At 35.1% G+C, this 18407-nt stretch overlaps 1 protein-coding gene across 1 annotated transcript in view; it reads left to right on the top strand.

Moving 5' to 3' along the window:
- LOC131411456 (probable ATP-dependent RNA helicase DDX60) overlaps positions 1-18199 on the top strand; it is a 108812-nt gene extending 90613 nt beyond the window's left edge. The window contains exons 34-38 of the mRNA XM_058550320.1: positions 7618-7765; positions 9098-9240; positions 13014-13165; positions 14397-14459; positions 17467-18199. Of these exons, the coding sequence (XP_058406303.1) occupies positions 7618-7765; positions 9098-9240; positions 13014-13165; positions 14397-14459; positions 17467-17566 (606 nt within the window). The 3' untranslated portion in view covers positions 17567-18199. The remainder of the gene's footprint in view (positions 1-7617; positions 7766-9097; positions 9241-13013; positions 13166-14396; positions 14460-17466) is intronic.
- Positions 18200-18407: the final 208 nt, after the last annotated feature.

Raw genomic sequence — 18407 nt, 5'->3', positions numbered from 1 at the left:
ATTCGTCTCTTTGATGGGCACTTAGGTTGCTTCCAAGTCTTGGCTATTGCGAGTAATGCTGCAATGAACACAGGGGTGCATATTTCTTTCTGCATTGGTGTTTTCATGTTCTCTGGATAAATACCCAGCAGTGGAATAGCTGGATCATATGGTAGTTCTATCCTTAATTTTTTGAGGAATCTCCACACTGTTTTCCATCGTGGCTGCACCAGTTTGCACTCCCACCAGCAGTATATGAGAGTTCCCTGCTCTCCACATCCTCTCCAACACTTATTGTTTCCTATCTTGTTAATCATAGCCATTCTGAGAGGCATGAGGTGATATCTCATTGTAGTTTTGATTTGTATTTCCCTGATAGTTAATGATTTTGAACATCTTTTCATGTGCCTGTTGGCCATCTGTATATCTTCTTTGGAGAAATGTCTGTTCAGGTCTTTTGCCCATTTTTTAATCGGGTTGTTAGTTTTTTTGTTGTTGAGATGTATGAGTTCTTTATATATTTTGGAGATTAACTCCTTATAAGATGTATGGTTTGCAAATATCTTCTCCCAATTGTTAGGTTGTCTTTTCGTTTTGTTGATGGTTTCCTTTGCTGTGCAGAAGCTTTTTAGTTTGATGTAGTCCCATTTGTTTATTTTTTCTATTGTTTCTCTTACCGGGTCAGACATGATACTTGAAAATATGTTGCTAAGACTGATGTTGAAGAACTTACTTCCTATGTTTTCTTCTAGAAGTTTCATGGTTTCAGGTCTTACATGCAAGTCTTTAAACCATTTTGAGTTAATTTTTGTGTATGGTGTAAGATAATGGTCTACTTTTATTTTTTTTTTGCATGTGGCTGTCCAGTTTTCCCAACACCCTTTGTTGACGAGACTTTCCTTTCTCCATTGTATGTTCTTGGCTCCTTTGTGGAAACACATGTGCATTCTTGAACCATTATTTGTTTTGTTTAAATAAATTTGTATTTAACTTATAAAAGAAAAGTCAGTATCTCTTTTCTTACAAAGAAGGTCATCATAAAAAAATACAATAAAAGATGGTTTTGAGTGGAGGCCTCCTGTCTCTCTCTCTCTTTTATTTAATCAAAGATTATTAAAAATTTGTGCACTTCCAGATAGGGTATAGTAGGTGGCCATCACTCTTATTGCAACAGAGAGCTGTGGAAGTAATGAGGATTAGATTGGCTAAAATTATGAAAAGACAAGAACTTATACAAGATGTGATAAGAATTTCCAACCATAGTTTTTCACCCAAAGAATTTATCAATTCTGGACATGGGTTAAAAATTGTACTTAACATATGCAGAGAGCCTCTCCTATGAGATTAAAAAAAACCAATAAAGCTTTTACTGATCACGTGGACCTGGAATGACAAAATAGAAACTTGAGAGACGTAGTGAGTTTTAACCACAGGAGAGTTACTGAGTGCCAGATCTGCATGAAATGTTGGGGCACTACACTAAGTTTCTTGCAGTCTTGTAGCATTTATTAATTAAAAACCCACTAGATGAAAGGGTCTGCATTTATGCGTAGGCTTGTTTCCCCCTCAAGGAATTTTTTGAAGTCATTTAGGGCTGGAAGATGTAAGAGCAGGTTAGAAAGCTCTACAGGAAAGAAGTGGATCTTTGGGAGTCTTTTAGGGTGGCAAAGACTGAGATACACCAGCCTCATACTCAAAATTCCAAGAGGGCCATGACCTAGGAACAGAGACAAACCAGACATAGACTGAAGCTCAATAAGACTGAAAACCAGGGGGCCAGCCAGGTGGTGTGGTAGTTAAGTTTGCATGCTCCACTGCGGCAGCCCAGGGTTCGTGGGTTTGGATTCTAGGCACAGAGCTACACCACTCTTCAGGCCATACTGTGGTGGTGTCCCACATACAAAATAGAGGAGGGTTGGCACAGATGTTAGCTCCGGGCCAATCTTCCTCAACCAAAATAAGGAAGATTGGCAACAGATGTTAGCTCAAGGCCAGTCTTCCTCACCAGAGAAAAACAAAATGAAAACTAATACCAACCCACTTCAGTCTCTACTTGGATTCAGGTGAACACATCTTCACTCTCTTGGCCAAACACAAAAATAGGGAAACTTACTGTGGTGGAAGATAACATAATTTTAAGCCTATCAGGTCCTTTTACAAACAATTTCTGGAAAAAAAATAGAAATTCCAAATTTAAAAAGTAAATAAGCAAGAATATATGGCAAATTAGCAGGAAGAAAATCAGGCAATAGTAGTAGACACATAGATGATCTAGATATTGGAGTTCAGATGTGGGGACTTTAAGTATGATATGTTCAAGAAAAAAAGGGAGAGGGCTGGCCCGGTGGCATAGTGGTTAAGTGCGTGTGCTCCGCTTCAGCAGCCCGGGGTTCACAGGTTCAGATCCCCAGCGTGCACCCACGCACGCTTGTCAAGCCGTGCTGTGGCGGCGTCCCATATAAAGTGGAGGAAGATGGGCATGGATGTTAGCACAGGGCCAATCTTCCTTGGCAAAAAGAGGAGGATTGGCATTGGATGTTAGCTCGGGGCTGATCTTCCTCACAAAAAAAAAAAAAAGAGAGAGAGAAAAAGGGAAGAGATAGACAAAATTGATGAAAGGATGGAGAATTTCACCAAATAATTAGAATTTCATCAGATAATTAAATGGACATTCTAGAATTGAAAAATATAATATCTGATCAGAATATACATATTGGAAGTCAAAATTGATTAATTGACAGGCAGCTCAATAGAAAATATCCAAACTGTAGCACAGGGAGAAAAAATAAGAATAAAAGCAGATAGCATAAGAGAAATGTGCATCACACTCGAAAGGTTTAATGTGTATATGATGGCAGTCCTAGAAGAAGAGGAGGGAGAGTAATGTCAGAAGAATATTCAAAAAGATAATAGCTGGGAATTTTCCTAAGCTGATGGAAGATAAAACTCCATAATTCAAAAGCTTAGTCAATTTTAAGAAGGATAAATATAAAGAAACATTAAACTAAAACTACAAAAATTAAAAACAAAGCATAAATCATAAATCAGCTAGAACTGAAAGAGACATTTCCTTTATAAAAGCAATAATAAGATTGATAGCTGACTTTTTAACCAAAATAATGGAAGCTGGAAGAAAATGGGAAAAAAGTTTTCACTCCACCTTATTTTCATACATAAATATGTAAATATACTTAGCATATGTTTTAAACATAATTTAAAACAGGGTAAATATAATTGGTTTAATAACATATCAAGAATATATACATATTTCCACCTTATTCTTTTACTTTTTTTTTAGCTTTATCAAGGAATAATTGATATATAGAAAATTGCACACATTTAACATATACATCTTATTGAGTTTGGATGTATGCATACACCCATGATATCACCACAACCAAGGTACTGAAAATATCCATCACCTCCAAAAATGTCCTTGTTTTTTTTTTTTTGGAACACTAACATGAGATCTATCCTTTAAATGTATTTTAAAGTTCACAGTGCTTTATTGTTAACTACAGGTACTGTATTGTACAGTGGATCTCTAGAGCTTATCTATCTTTTGTAACAGAAACTTTTTATCAAATGAAAAGCAATTCCCCATTTCCTCTTCTGCCCAGCCCCTGGCAACCACCATTCTATTCTCTGCTTCTATGAGTTTGACTATTTTAGATACCTCGTATATATAGGTGGACTCATACAGTATTTGTCCTTCTGTGACTGGCTTATTTTACTTAGCGTAATGTTCTCTAGATTCATCCATATTGTTGCAAATGCCAAGATTTCCTTTTTTTTAAGACTGAATAATATTTCATTGTATGTATATACCACATTTTCTTATCCATTCATCTGTTGATGGACATTTGAGTTGTTTTCATATCTTGCCTATTATGAATAATGTTGCAGTGAACGGGGGGGTGCAGATATTTCTTCAAGGTCCTAATTTCAGTTCTTTTGGATGTTTACCCAGAAGTGGGATTGCTGGATCATACGGTAGTTCTATTTCTAATTTTTTAAGACACCTCCATACATTTTCCATAGTGGCTGCACCAATTTACATTCCCATGAACAGTGTATAAGGGTTCTGATTTTTCTACATCCTCCTTAACACTTGTTATCTTTTGTTTTTTTGATAATAGCCACCCTGACAGGTCTAAGCTGATATCTCATTGTGGTTTTGATCTGCATTTCCCTGATGATTAGTGACATTGAGCAACTTCTAATACTCAATGCTTTTAATACATGGTGGCCATTTATATGCCTTCTTTGGAGGAACGTCTGTTCAAGTTCTTTGCCCATTGTTTGTTTTTTGCTATTGAATTGGAGAGGATGTTTATATAGTTTTGATATTAATCCCTTATGAGATAGATGGTTTAGGAATATTTTTTCCCATTCCATAGATGCTTTTTTACTCTGTTGATTATTTCCTTTGCTGTGCAAAAGCTTTTTAGTTTGATGTAGTCCCACTTATTTGTTTTTGTTGCCTATGCTTTTGGTGTCGTATCAAAAAAAAATCGTTGCCAAGAACAATGTCCCTATATTTTCTTCTACAAGTTTTACAGTTTTAGGTCTTACATTTAAGTCCTTAACCAATTTTGAGTTTATTTTTATGTACGGTGTATAGTAAGAGTCCAATTTCATTCTTTTACATGTGTATATCAAGTTTTGCCAACACCATTTGTTGAAGAGACTATCCTTTCCCCATTGTTTTTCTTGGCACTCTTGTCAAAGTGTTGGTCTTGTTGACCATATATACATGAATTTATTTCTGGACTGTATTCTGTTCCATTCATCTATATGTCTGTCATTATGCTGGTACCATATTGTATTTTTTTTTTTTTTGGTGAGGAAGATTAGCCCTAAGCTAACATCCATTGCCAATCCTCCTCTTTTTGCTGAGGAAGATTGGCCCTGAGCTAATGTCTGTGCCCATCTTCCTCTGTTTTATATGTGGGATGCCTGCCACAGCATAGCTTGATAAGCAGTGCGTAGGTCCATTACTGGATCCGAACCCACGAACCCTGGGCCGCCAAAGCGGAGCTCACAAACTTAACCACTACACCACTGGGCCACCCCCCCCACACTGGCCGTTATTTTTTTAAATTACACCTTCACATTTTAATACTGTGGCTTTGTAATATATTCTGAGATGGGGAAGTACGATGCCATCAGCTTTGTTCTTCTTTCTCAAGATCAATTTGGCTATTAGAGGTCTTTTGTGGTTCCATATGAACTTTAGGATTTTTTTTCTAATTCTGTAAAAAAATGCCATTGGGATTTTGATAGGAATTTCGTTGAATCTGTAGATCACTTTGGGTCATATTGACATCTTAACAGTATTAATTCTACCAATCCACGAACATGGCATGCATTTCCGTTATTTTTGTCTGCTATAATTTCTCTGTGTTTTATACTTTTCAGTGTACAGATCTTGCACCTCCTTGGTTAAGTTTATTCCTAAGTATTATTTGTTTTGATGTTTTTGTAAATGAGATTGTCTTAATTTCCTTTTCGGTTACTTAGTGTATGGAAATACAACTGATGTTTTAATGTTGATTTTGTATCTTGCAACTTTGCTGATTTTATTTATTAGTTCTAATAGATTTTTTGTGTGTGCTATGAGGTCTGTGCTAAAAGAAATATTATATACCTTAGGCAGGTGGAAAAAAGTCCAAACTTGAGAAACATAAAAATGCAGGAGGGCATGAAGCACACTGGAAAGGGTAATGTGTGGGTAGATATAAATGAATATCTACTGTATCCAAAAATAATAATTATTTTATTCTATAAATTATAATGTATTATGAAATTTGAAATATATATAGAACTAAAATGCCTGACAATCATAATACAAGTGTTGGGAAGGGTAAATAGAGTTAAATGTTTTAAAGTTCTTGCAGTATTTAGAAGAGTAAAAATGAAAGATGTATTTTGTAATCTCTGGGGTAAAGACTCATAAAATAATGCACAAATAAGCCTTCACAGAAGAAAAAAACTGAATAAAAAAGACAAGAAGAGCAGAGAAAAGAATCTATGACAGATGATCTGAACAGGAAACAAATACTAAGATAGTATGCAGAAACTCAGCTATACAAGTAAATACAATAAATATGTATGTAATAAATACATCAGGTAAAATATCAAGATTTTCAGATTGTATTTTAAAAAACCGCACAAATATATTCTGTTTATACAAATCACATCTTAGCTATAAAGTCCCAGAAAGGTTAAAAGTAAAGTGATGGAAAAAGATATACCACATAAACATCAACTAGAAGGACCAGAAACACCTTAATTGCCTGAAAATTAAACAAATTCATTTCTAAATACACAGAGGACAAAAAAGAAATAAAATGGAAATTATAAAATGTTTTAATTAAATAGTAATGAAGAAAACATACAAATACAAGATGTAATTCATGCAGTAATTATAGGGAAATATACAGCCTTATAACCATATCTTAGAAGAGAAGACAGGCTGAAAAGAATTAGTGATTTAACTTTTAGCTTAAGAAGCTAGAAAAAAAAAAAAACAGAACAGAAAATCTAACCTGAGACAAATAAAAGACATAATAAAATGAGAGCAGAAATAAAATATATTGAAAACAATTGTACAAAAAGAAAATCAACAAAGCCTAAGTTGCTTCTTTGTAAAGATTAATAAAATTGATTAATGCCTAGCAAGACTCATTAAGAATGAAAAGAGAAAAATCACAAATTACAAATAACAGGAAAGAAAATGGTACATTACTATAGATCTTACTTTGGACATCAAAAGGAACAGAAGAGGATATTATGAATGACTTTATGCCAATAAATTTGACTATTTGGACAGAATGGGCAAATTCCCAGAAAATGCAACTTTCCAAAACTAATCAAGAAAGATATAAAAAATCTCAAGTGTCTGATATCTATTAAAGAAATGTAGTTAATTATTTTTAAAAAAAAAACTTTCCCACAAAGAGAGCCCCCAGACTCAGAGAGCTTCATTGGTGAATTCTTTCAATATTTAAAGAACACCACCAATTTTTCACAAACTCTTCTGAAGAATACAGAAAAAGGGAATACCTACTTTTTTGGGAGCAAAACCTAAACTTAATACCAAAACCTGACAAGGGTATTATAAAAAGGAGAAATGCATTAAAGGAAAATTAGAAATGCATCTCTTTTATGAATTTAAATGAAGAATAATTAACAAAATATTAGCAAAATGACTCCAATGAGGTTTTAAAAACCCTCACAATCCAATGAAGTTTATTCCACGCATGCAAGTGTACTTTATCTAGTTGCTTGCTCTCCAAATGTATCACCATCTTCTTTGAAATCTTCCAAGTCTAATGCCATTTGAGGGCATGCTTCTGTTTAAAGGATGGTTTTGATTAAGTAGTGTGAAAGCAAATTTTTAAGAGTAAAGTTATTGGTTTTTATAAATGCAAATAGAAACAAAAAATGAATTTTATCTCAATTTCACAGATGAAGAAATGAAACAGTGACATTATTGAATAAATAGATAACTATCAAATTATATTGCAACATTCTTTGCTCTTCTTCTTCCAAAGTTTCAGTTTTCATGGAAATAGATCTCCATGAAAAATACTTGGCCTCTAGGTCTTCTTGATGATTTCCTTGATGATTTAGGTGTTCCTTGAGGATCTCCCTGAGGATTTTAATGCTGCTTTACATGAGTATAACATGCAAGTTACAAAGGACTTTGCCTCCTTCCTACTAATTGTTTCCAGATTGGCTGATATGAAACAGGAATATCAACTCCCATTGTCAAAAATAGGTAAGTACATCTTAGCTCCACTGTGGAACAATTTAAAAGAAAAAATAATCTTGCCTAGGAATATTTTATCCCAGAAGAAGAGCCTGGAGCCCTGGAAAGATCAGTCCACCTTAGAATAAGGGGATCCCTCTGCTTTTCCAAAGAAAGAAACTGTGATTATTAGAAGTTAAAAGGGCACTGGAGAATGAAACTAAGTAGAGTCATTTATAAACCATCTTGATTTAAGGTTGCTTTCAGGTCAAGCCTGGAAGATGGAGTAAGGACACCTATGAGATGAAGAGAAACTAGAGATTATTCTGTCACTTTTTTACTTGAGAGGAAATATGCATATGTTTGTGAGGATAGACTCTCAGCAGATTATCTGGATCCAAACTCTGGCTCTGCTACTTATTAGCAGTAAGACTTTGGGCAAGTGACGCCATATTCATGCCTCAGTTTTCTCAACAGATATGTGAGATAGAGAATAACATTATCTACCCAGTTTGGGTGAGCTTTAAATAATGAAATTAACATATGTGAATATTTTTAAAAGTGCCTCGCACATAGTAAACACTATTAATCTTTGCTCTTCTTTTTCATAAACTATTAGATAGAATTATTCTAGAGGAAAGAAAACAGGAAAAGGTGACTGGGATAAAGGGACAGGATTGAGCTGTGGGCAGTAATTTCTTGGTTTCATTATACCCTAACATCCTCAATTGGAAAAAGTCAAGGAAGCAGAGTTTGTAGTGTCCTGGGCCCTGTTAAAATGGGAAGCAGCATGAACAAAAGAAGCCAATAACAGTGGAGCACTGTGAGTACCCCAAAGAGGCATAATTGGAGTGCATGAATATTCTGGCTTCGTTACAAATTAGAGCTAACTTGTAATGCACAATCTGGTGCTTTATAAGAGTAGGAAAGGAAAAAATATTTCTTCTCATATGCCATTTCCAAACCTAGTGATAGTAGCTGCTTGGAACACCCTGTCTAGAAAGATTCTAAGACCAAGTCTGAGTTTGGTGGGAAAACATACCAAGGTAACAAGAATAATTCTGTGTTAAAAGAGTATACAATTTAAATTTAGGCTTTTTTTACCTGTTGATCAAAGCAACTAAAACATAAGTCAAGATTTTGTAATATTGATAATAATATTAATAGCTGACATTTATTGAATGTATTCTGTGCCAAGATGTGCTACCCACTTTATGTGGCATATCTTATTCAGTCTCCATTGTCATGTAGGCCCTGCAAAGTTGAATGGCTCCCCTTGTAGCATGGTCTAGAGCAGATGTGTAAGGCTTCAGAGTTTGGCTAATTTTTAAAAACTAATCTATCCCAACCTATTATGGCCAGATTTTACAGGTAAGGAATGTGAAGACTCCCAACTTGTGTCTCACTTGATGAATTGCAAGGAAGGAAGAGTAGCTATTTCTCCATTTGTTTGTCTCTCTGGGAACTCTGATGGCGATTTGCTTCAACCAGCGACTCCCAACCATGTAAGTGGAAATGCGCTTTATAAATAAAAGGTCTTTAAGAAAGAATTGGATTTATGCTTCTAGGCACCTTAGAAAGGACTTCAAATTTCCCAAATTGAAAAAAAAATTTGAGGTGTATCAACAGAAATATCCAAGAAATGGTTCTCTTGAAGCCAGTATAATTTCAGTTTCTCAGTGTTGGCTTGAGGGACCCTGCTCCATTAAACAGATTTCCCAGGTCCACCACTTTTCTTCCATCTTTGAAGACTCCAAGGGAGATCGACACAGGTTTGCTGTGAAAAGACCATATAAAACTATCTTCAGTCTTTCCCAGTATTGCTATACATGCTGTAAATCCCATTTATATTCTGGATCACTGATGTCTAAAATGGAGTACAAAGAACTAAGAATATTTGAAATACACTGGATAATCCATTTGAATGTTGGAATAAATTGTGGAAATCTATATTTTAATACAAAATTTGAGACAGAAAATAATTTTTGTGACATTTGATATTGTGGATTGACACTGGTGTCTCAACTCCATTCTATTGCAAAATCAGATAGTCCTCTATCACGTAAAATAGCCCAGTATCAATTAAAAGAATTTCAAAAAACTAAATGGACCCTTGTGCATTTTAAATGGACACATACATTTTTTATCATAAATTTAAATAGTTTCTAATGATGTAGTTTCCAGCTTCAGATAAATGTTGATATATTAAAATAAAACCATTGCATCATTCTTTTAAATATATAAAATGGAATATAAATACTGAAGTGTTATAATACCCATAATTGTAAAGTTAAAAACAAGTCAAGAATAAAATTTTTACTGACTTAAAGTTTGGTATAGTTCTTTTTCTCTTGTGTTTAGATTCTACATTCCCCCACATAATTTTACCTTAATGTAATATATTTTTAAACATGAAGTCACCCTATATGTCATATTTGTTAGCTTAAATAGTATCAATTTCAATTTAATCGTTATTTCTGGTCAATCACAGAAACTTAAGCAAAAGACGAATTTTGAGAAGTAATTACTGAAAATAATATTGTATTGGAAATGTAGATATTAATGAGATGGATGGGGCTATTTCTTTTTTAATTAGTCCATATAACTATAGGATGAATATTTACTTATTTTCAGAATGAGACAGGGTCCGAGTATCAAATCTTAATTTGAATTCTGAGAAACATTTTTCAAATAGATAAGTAGTTGAGAATGGAACAACTTTTGTTATAAAAATAATACGCAATTCTTCTAATTCCGAGTTATATGCCCCAAATCACCTAGCATTCTATCATCAAAATATATTTTTACTATTTTTTTAATTAAAACTTGATTAGATCCACCTCCAATTTTGTCGAATTCAAAAAATTGGAAACTACTTAATTTTTTAAAGATTTTCTTTTACTTAGTCTGTAAAGTCATTCACTTTCTCAATGGAGGGCCATGTTGTCCTTTGTTGTTCCTCTGTACATTTTCAAACTCCAAGGAAATGTACTATAGTAAGTTGGAGGAGGCTATTTGTTTTATAAAATGAGAAAAAAGCATTCATGAAAGAGGTGAGAAAGAAAGTTTTTTGCTAATAAGGTATGTGGTTTAAAAACAAATTGGAGGGGCTGGCCCGGTGGCATAGTGATTAAGTTTGTGTGCTCCACTTCGGTGGCCTGGGGTTTGCAGGTTCAGATCCCAGGAGCAGACCAAGGCACTGCTTGTCAAGCCATGCTTCCCATATAAAGTGGAGGAGGATGGGCACGGTTGTTAGCCCAGGGCCAATCTTCCTCAGCAAAAAGAGGAGGATTGGCAATGGATGTTAGCTCAGGGCTAATCTTCCTCACAAAAAAACAGAACAAAACAAAACAAAACAAAAAAACAAAAAAAAACAAATTGGAGACCACTGCCCCAGATCCTGTATATAGGCTAGCTAGCTCTAAGGGGATTTCCCTTAGTCTGAGTGGTGTCTTACAATAAACTGTCTTTGAGGAATGTGGAATTCTGGAATAGAAATAGTAAAGGACTGAACTTTAGCTTATAAGGGCAATAATTTCGTGAAGCTTTTTCCCCTGTATTTTATTTGTATGATTACAACCAGTTAATTACTTATGTAAGAGGCTTGTAGCTAACCATATTCATTATTAAGTATTATAATTTCCCTTTCTCTCTGTTATACAATTAATTCAACTGATGGACAGTATGTGCCATTCACTTTTGTTTCCTTTCCATATGCAAGTTTTTCCATGGGGTTTTGGAGGGACACTGATACAGTTATAATAGGATATAATGTCTATATCTTGCCACACAATCCCCATCAATTAGAAGAGACCTTTAAGATATAGGACATGAATTGATTCAGACTTGTGTTTTTTTCTGACAGTATGCTAGAGAGAAGGGGTCAATTCTATTTTATCTATTTTAAAACATCTTGTGCTAGTGAATATTGCCAGAGTATCGCTTGATGGTAACATGCCTTTTGCTTTACCCAACTCACTTTATAGAAATTTACTTTACTAGTGTAAGTTATAATCTCTTAAAACTTATTTTGTTTTTATTGTTTGTTACATTTAGTTTAATAGTAAATATGCACAGACATGAGTCTTTGAATGGCATATAGATAAGCTATAAAGCATAAAACTAAGGTGAACACCCATGAACTCAGGACCTGTGTGCTCCTCCTCTATCTTCTCTTTCATTCTCTTGTCTCTCCTCTTCCTCCAGGATATCAACTATCCTAAATTTTGTGTTTTTAATTCTCCTTTAAAAAAACTTCACATCCAACATCACTTTGTATTTTTACTGCTTTTGAATTTTACAAAATATGGAGGAATACTTACTGTAGTCTCCTAGGAGTTGCTTTTCTTGCACTCAATACTGTGCCCCTAGAGTCATCCATGTTCTGATAGGAAGCTCTATTTTATTTTTACCCTTTCATAATATTTCATAGTGTGAATGTAAAACAACCTGTTGATCTATTCTCCTCTTAATAAATGTTTGTGTTTGTTTCTAGTCTTTGCTATTACAAATAGGGCTGCTCTGAATGTCTGGTGCACATGTGCAACAATTTCTCTTGAGTGTAAATCTAGATTTTTTGGGGTCAAAACGATTTTCTGGATCATAGTGGAATAAGAACAGTCCAAGAATTTTTAATGATAAGAAGAAGAAGTACTCTCCAAGCTACTACCAAGTCATTTTAGACAGTAGTTATACCAATTCACACTCTCACCAGCAGTGTGCTAGAGTGTCTATTGACCCCGTGAGGTATAGTTTTCAAAGAAAGAGTAGATATGGAACACTATTGATTTGGTTTCTTCCTCTTCTTATTTTCCTTCCTTTCTTTCCTCCTGCTTCCCCCACTTCCTTTTTCATTCTGGTCATTGTATTCCAAAGATTGTTAGAATTGTTCGGTTGAACTCTTCTCTTGAGACATACAAAGCACCAGCTTCCTGATACCCTGTTTACAAAGATATTTCCTGCACCAAGTAGGAAAATGACAAAACTTGAGATTAGCTTTTCTCTCCTAGTGAGTCTTGCTAGATTCTAGTGGCTCGATGGCTGAAATTGCCATCGCTATGCATTGAGGCAATAATGTTCATAGGTGGAGCCAAGCCATTCTTTAGGCTTGCTTAGGATGGCACCACCCCAGTGTGTGTGAGAGACACCGTCTTCCTTCACTGTGAAGAGTGTACTTTACAAATGTTGATTAAAGGTAGTAACTACAAAGCACAATGTAAGAAATCATAAACTTTCTTTACACATAAATAACAAATTAAAAAGAGTTGTATTTCTTCAGGTCATTCTACGCACAATGGGTATTGATCACACTCAGGCTCCTGTGCTGAGGTCACAGATGTTTGATAATCAAGGAAGAAGAATGCCACTTAATGCTTATGCTCTTGATTTCTATAAACATGGTTCTTTGATAGGATTAGTCCAGGACAACAGGTATGTTTTATCTATCTCCATCTAGCTCGGTCTCTGTCTCTATGTCTCTCTCTCTCCATATCTCTACCATCTCTGTCTATATCTCCCTCTTTCTGTATCTATCATTTCTACCTCTACCTCTAGCGCCATGTCTACATCCTTGTCCGTGTCTGTGTCTATCTCTTTCATCTCTGCCTCTATTTCTATTTCTACATCCATCTCCATCTCCATCTCCATCCCTATGTTAATCTCTATCTCCATCTCTATTTCTATATCTAGGGGATGAACTTAATGAATTTTAGGCAAAAACCTCTTTACGATTTCAAGTATAGGTTAATCATGTTAAACATACTGGAATTTTTTCTCACTGACTAATGGCAAGAGAGAATAATGAGTTCTGTGTTATTTTGTTCATAGTTTACTAGCAAAATCTTGGAACTTAGGCTGACTCGACATAAAAATACGCCCTAGATATAAATATTTGTACACACAAATATATTTTTACTTATTGCTATCCTATTTATTCATTATTAGATATTTTAAAACTGAATATCAATAACAAATAATGCCATGCTCTCCATTATCTGAGAGAAGTATATAAAAAGTATATAATTCTCATGTCTAAGGACTGAGAACATGATTATTGTTTTCGATCTTTGGCAGGTAAACCATTTTCAAGAAGAGTAAACAGGGCAAACCCTCTTGGATTTACCTAGGAATGGAGAAATGGTCCAGGCACTGAGCACATAGGTGTGGGAAGGGGCATTCTGTCACACCAATCAGGAATTCAATATGCATTTTACATAAAACTTTGAACAATCTTTATTGAGTTAAAGTATTTAAAACTTCTGACACTCTCAAGAAATGTCGATCATTTTAAAAAATATGACTCATTATTATGAATAAAGTAGTTGTGACATTAGTAAATAATTAATTTGGTTCTTCTCTTTTGATTCTCTAGCTCCTGTTCACTCTCTTGAGGTTTACTTTCCTACTTTGGTTTTCTCCTGAGATAGTTAGCCTCCCGTGTTTGTTGATTATCTGTGGTTGTGTTACTTGTGATTCTTGAATTCATAATGATCATTCCCAAAGATTAAGTAATCATCTAGGAGTGTGTGGCAGAAATGATTCTGGTAAATACATCTAGACAGACAAAAGTAATCTATTATTAAAAAAGCCAACATTTCAATATGAAATAAGAAGTTCTTTGATGTTTTTATACCATTAATTTTCAAAATATTGTTTTATTTAGGATGAATGAAGGAGAAGCTTATGTGTCATTGAAAGATTTTGCACTCACCATTCAATCTATCAGGTGTGTTATATATTTTAAATGTTGATTTCAGATCTTCCAATAATTTAATGGTGATTCAAATGTTGAGCTCACTCTTAAAGACGCCATTGAGCCTCTTAGGTGCTATGCATTTCAACTCCCCAACGACATTGCAGAACTTCTCCTCAACGCCTTGTGCATTTTTTCTATAATAGAATTAATTCCAAAATCCACTGACATGAAGTTTCACCCAAACCAAAGCCTCAGCCCCAGGTGCTACACACCAAAAGGCAGCAATATTCCAAAACCTCAAGAATCCCTAGACCCTAGTATTCTCAATTTCCACAACTAGTGTGTGTCAGAGACGTGATAATTCAGAGGGCTCCTAGGGCTCTGTCAGGTCTCTGGTTTATACTCACTTACATATTCCTGATTCTCTTGCTCTATCTAGTGTTTTCTCCAGGCTTCATCTGGTTCTCTCATATTGGCTTCCTGTTTTCATCTTTAACAGAGCCAAGTGGGGACCCAAGCAATTCCAAACTTTATGTGGATACCCTCACCCTTATGCTCCGTTAGAAGGTCCATCCTTAGGACCACCTAGTGTAGCCTGGTTAAATGTCCATCTTCCTAAAGCCTCCAATCTGCATGTGCTTCAATATTTAATGGGTGTTCCTTTTTCTATCACTTACTTAAAAAATTTTATATATACACATACATACATATCATTTGCCATGATATGTATCATGGCAAGAACCTCTTCATTATGGGGTTCTTGTTAATCAGGTCATTGTTTTTGATTTCTTTGATCCGAGATTAATCAGACCTGTTTGGACTTTCTATATAGAGAATGAAACTTTCGGGTTGCTAGAGCAGAAAGGAACTGCTCTAGGCAGAGTATTCCTTGAGCATGTCTAGGTAGTGTATTCCTTGAATGGCTCATAGTTATGCAAGGTATAATCTCCAGAGAATTCCCAAAATCTCCAGAGACTTTGGAGCTGTCTCAAAAGCTGGGCCTAGGAAAATCAAAGGATTGAAGTATTATTGGTTTGAGGCATACTTCTAAGCACTTGAGATATAGAGAATCCTTAAATCTATCATTGGCTAAAAAAAAACCTTACAGTATAGTGAGAGGAAACTGACTTGTGGATATTACAACGGTAATAAGTACTAGGATGACAGTTAAGGGGGTGACTAACTCTACCTTGGACTCAGAGAGGGATTCTCAAATGAAGTAATTTTTTGACTAAGTCTTAATGATGGGGCAGAGGGAATAGTGTTTTCAAAGGACAGAAATGAGAAAGGACCAGATATACAGGGATAGGCTTCAAGCTCACTATGATGGCATGTAGAATATGGGGTTGTGATCAGGATGGGGAGATGCTGAGTTGCTTAAAGTGACTTTAAAGGCAATTTGGATACATATCGAACGGGTCTTAATTGTCACATTATGGAGTTTGGGCTTAATATTTTGAGCAATATGTAGACAGTGCCTAAGCATGAGTCTGATATGGGTCTACGGTTTATATGTGACAAAGATGTGTATGATTTTTATATGTGGCAGATACTCAAAGGCTAAAACAGTCATGCAAGTGAGAGTGACTGAAGGTCTGAATTAAGGAAATAGAAATAATGATGGAGAAGAGTGGTTAGAGAAATATCTATGAGATAGAATTGAAAGAAGTTGTCAATAAATTTCATGCAGTTGGTGAAGATACCAAAGTTTCTATTTTAGTTAATGATACATAGGAAACATGGGAGTGAGGATGAGATTTGGGGACTGGGAACCAAAAATAGTTAGAATTTATACATCATGTAATATCTGTGGGATATCGTTAAGGAGGAAATGTGTGGTAGTCACAGTTATAGGTCTGTAACTAGGAGGAAATTCCGTGTTGTAGATACAGATCTGGTCATTCTTTGTGGAAGGTCAGTGAAGCCATTAGGAAAAAAACTGGAACTCTCGTGGAACCAAGGTAGATAACAAATTTCAAAAGGCTGATAAAATGTCAGATCCTGATTGTTTTCATCCTTGAACAGCCCAACTGCCCTATTCATTCTTGGATTTTCTCTCTCCTTTCTTATCACTTGTGTATTAGTTTCTTATTTCTGCTGTAACAAATTACCATAAACTCAGTAGTTTAAACCAACACAAATTCATTGTCTTACAGTTCTGGAGGTCAGAAGGCCAAAATGGGTCTCACTGGACTAAAATCAAGGTGTTGCATTCATTTCTGGAGGCTTTAGGACAATCTATTTTATTCTTTTTCAGCTTCTAGAGGCTGCCGGCATTACTTTGACGGTGGTCCCCTTCTATCTTCAAAGCCAGCATTGGTGGGTAGAGTCTCACATTACATCATCTGACATTAAGTCTCTCCTGCCTCCCTCTTTCACTTATAAGGACCTTTGAGATTACACTGGGCCTACCCAGATAATCCGGGATAGTTTCCCCATCTCAAGGTCAGCTGATTAGTGTCTTCAGGTCCATCTGTAACCTTAATTCTCCTTTGCCATGTAACCTAACATATTCTTAAATTTCTGGGGATTAGGACGTAAATATCTTTGGCAGGCCTTTATTCTGTTTACCACACCCTATTTTTTTCATTTTCTCACACATCTAGGTAAGGGAAAGAATATTTTACTCTCTTCATAGGTAGTTACCTGTTGGTTTTAGTATATACTGGACACAGTAGCAGAACAAAACACAAAATGGCTCCATAAGAGACATGTAGAGAAAAGAAAGGGAATTTGTGTTGAGGCTGTTGAAGGGAGGAGGGACCATGCTACATGGAGTTTGGTGGCCTTTAAAATCCTCTTAGTAATAGACATGGAGAGAAACTTCATGGGAGTTGTCTTGTTATCTTTATTTTATTTTTTTTTGTATAAGGTTTTTTGAGATAAATATGTTTCTTATCATTATTCTTCATATTTTGTTAACATTTCATCATCTAGTGGGATTTGCTTAATTCTGCCTGCATGGGGAAAGCCCTCCTTATAATACTGACTGTCACTAAAATGAATTCTTTTCATATATATACATTTCCATTTACAGTGTTTCCTTGCGTGAACTATGTGAAAATGAAGAAGACAACGTGGTCTTAGCATTTGAACAACTGAGTGACACCTTTTTTAAAAAACTTAATAAAGTCTAAAAACACAGTCTCTCCAAACCACTTAAAATACTGCCATGGGCATTTTTCAAGTCATATTTTGTGGTTCTCATGCTTTTTGTCAGAAATGCGTATACGATGAAGTGGAAAGAGCAAGCACCTTGGAGTCGGAGTTCTAATTGAATCTGCCATGTTCTCTCGTGTAGCCTTGGATGAGTTATTTCAGATCTCTGAATCTTGGCTTCTTTCTATAGTTGGGTAATAATGCTGATTTCTCAGCGAGTTTGCAGATATATTGAGAAAATGCAAGCATTTTGTATGTGACTGAGGACTAATTTTTACTCTGTGAGGCCTAAACAAATACTACATTCTCCACAGTTTTCTCCTCAATGTCGTAATTTGTAAAAAGTCTGTTAAGGCTAGAGTAAATGATTACAGTATCCTGAAGTTGAAAATATTCTCTGTAATTAACTTACATGTAATTATGTGACTTAGATAGATGGCTGTTAAAATAGTACCTTCTAGTAAACTTAAACTACTTTTTAAAAAATATAAATGAGAATTTTGTTATAAATTCTGTGATGCTTTAAAATAAAACACAGCTGATGATTTGGCTTGATTTTAATTGTATATAAGTGACTAGAAAACACAAAGAAATAAAATGGGTTCAATCTACTTACTGTTGGTCTATTTGTGTTAAATCTATGCATTTTTCAATCCATTTGCACACGAGTATGCATTTTATATATAAAGGTTTACACATAATTAGTTTCCCTTCCTCGCCTCAGCCTCAGATAACAGTTCCAGAATCTATTTTAGACCGTAAACTTGAACAGAACATTTCATCCTCAGAGCAAAAAGTCTGCGCTCTCTTCCTGTCCAA

The sequence above is a fragment of the Diceros bicornis genome, chromosome 11 (genome assembly GCF_020826845.1).
Source record: "Diceros bicornis minor isolate mBicDic1 chromosome 11, mDicBic1.mat.cur, whole genome shotgun sequence".
NCBI lineage: Eukaryota > Metazoa > Chordata > Mammalia > Perissodactyla > Rhinocerotidae > Diceros > Diceros bicornis.
Note: the sequence above shows the minus strand (reverse complement) of the source record. Positions and strands in the feature narration are given on the sequence as shown.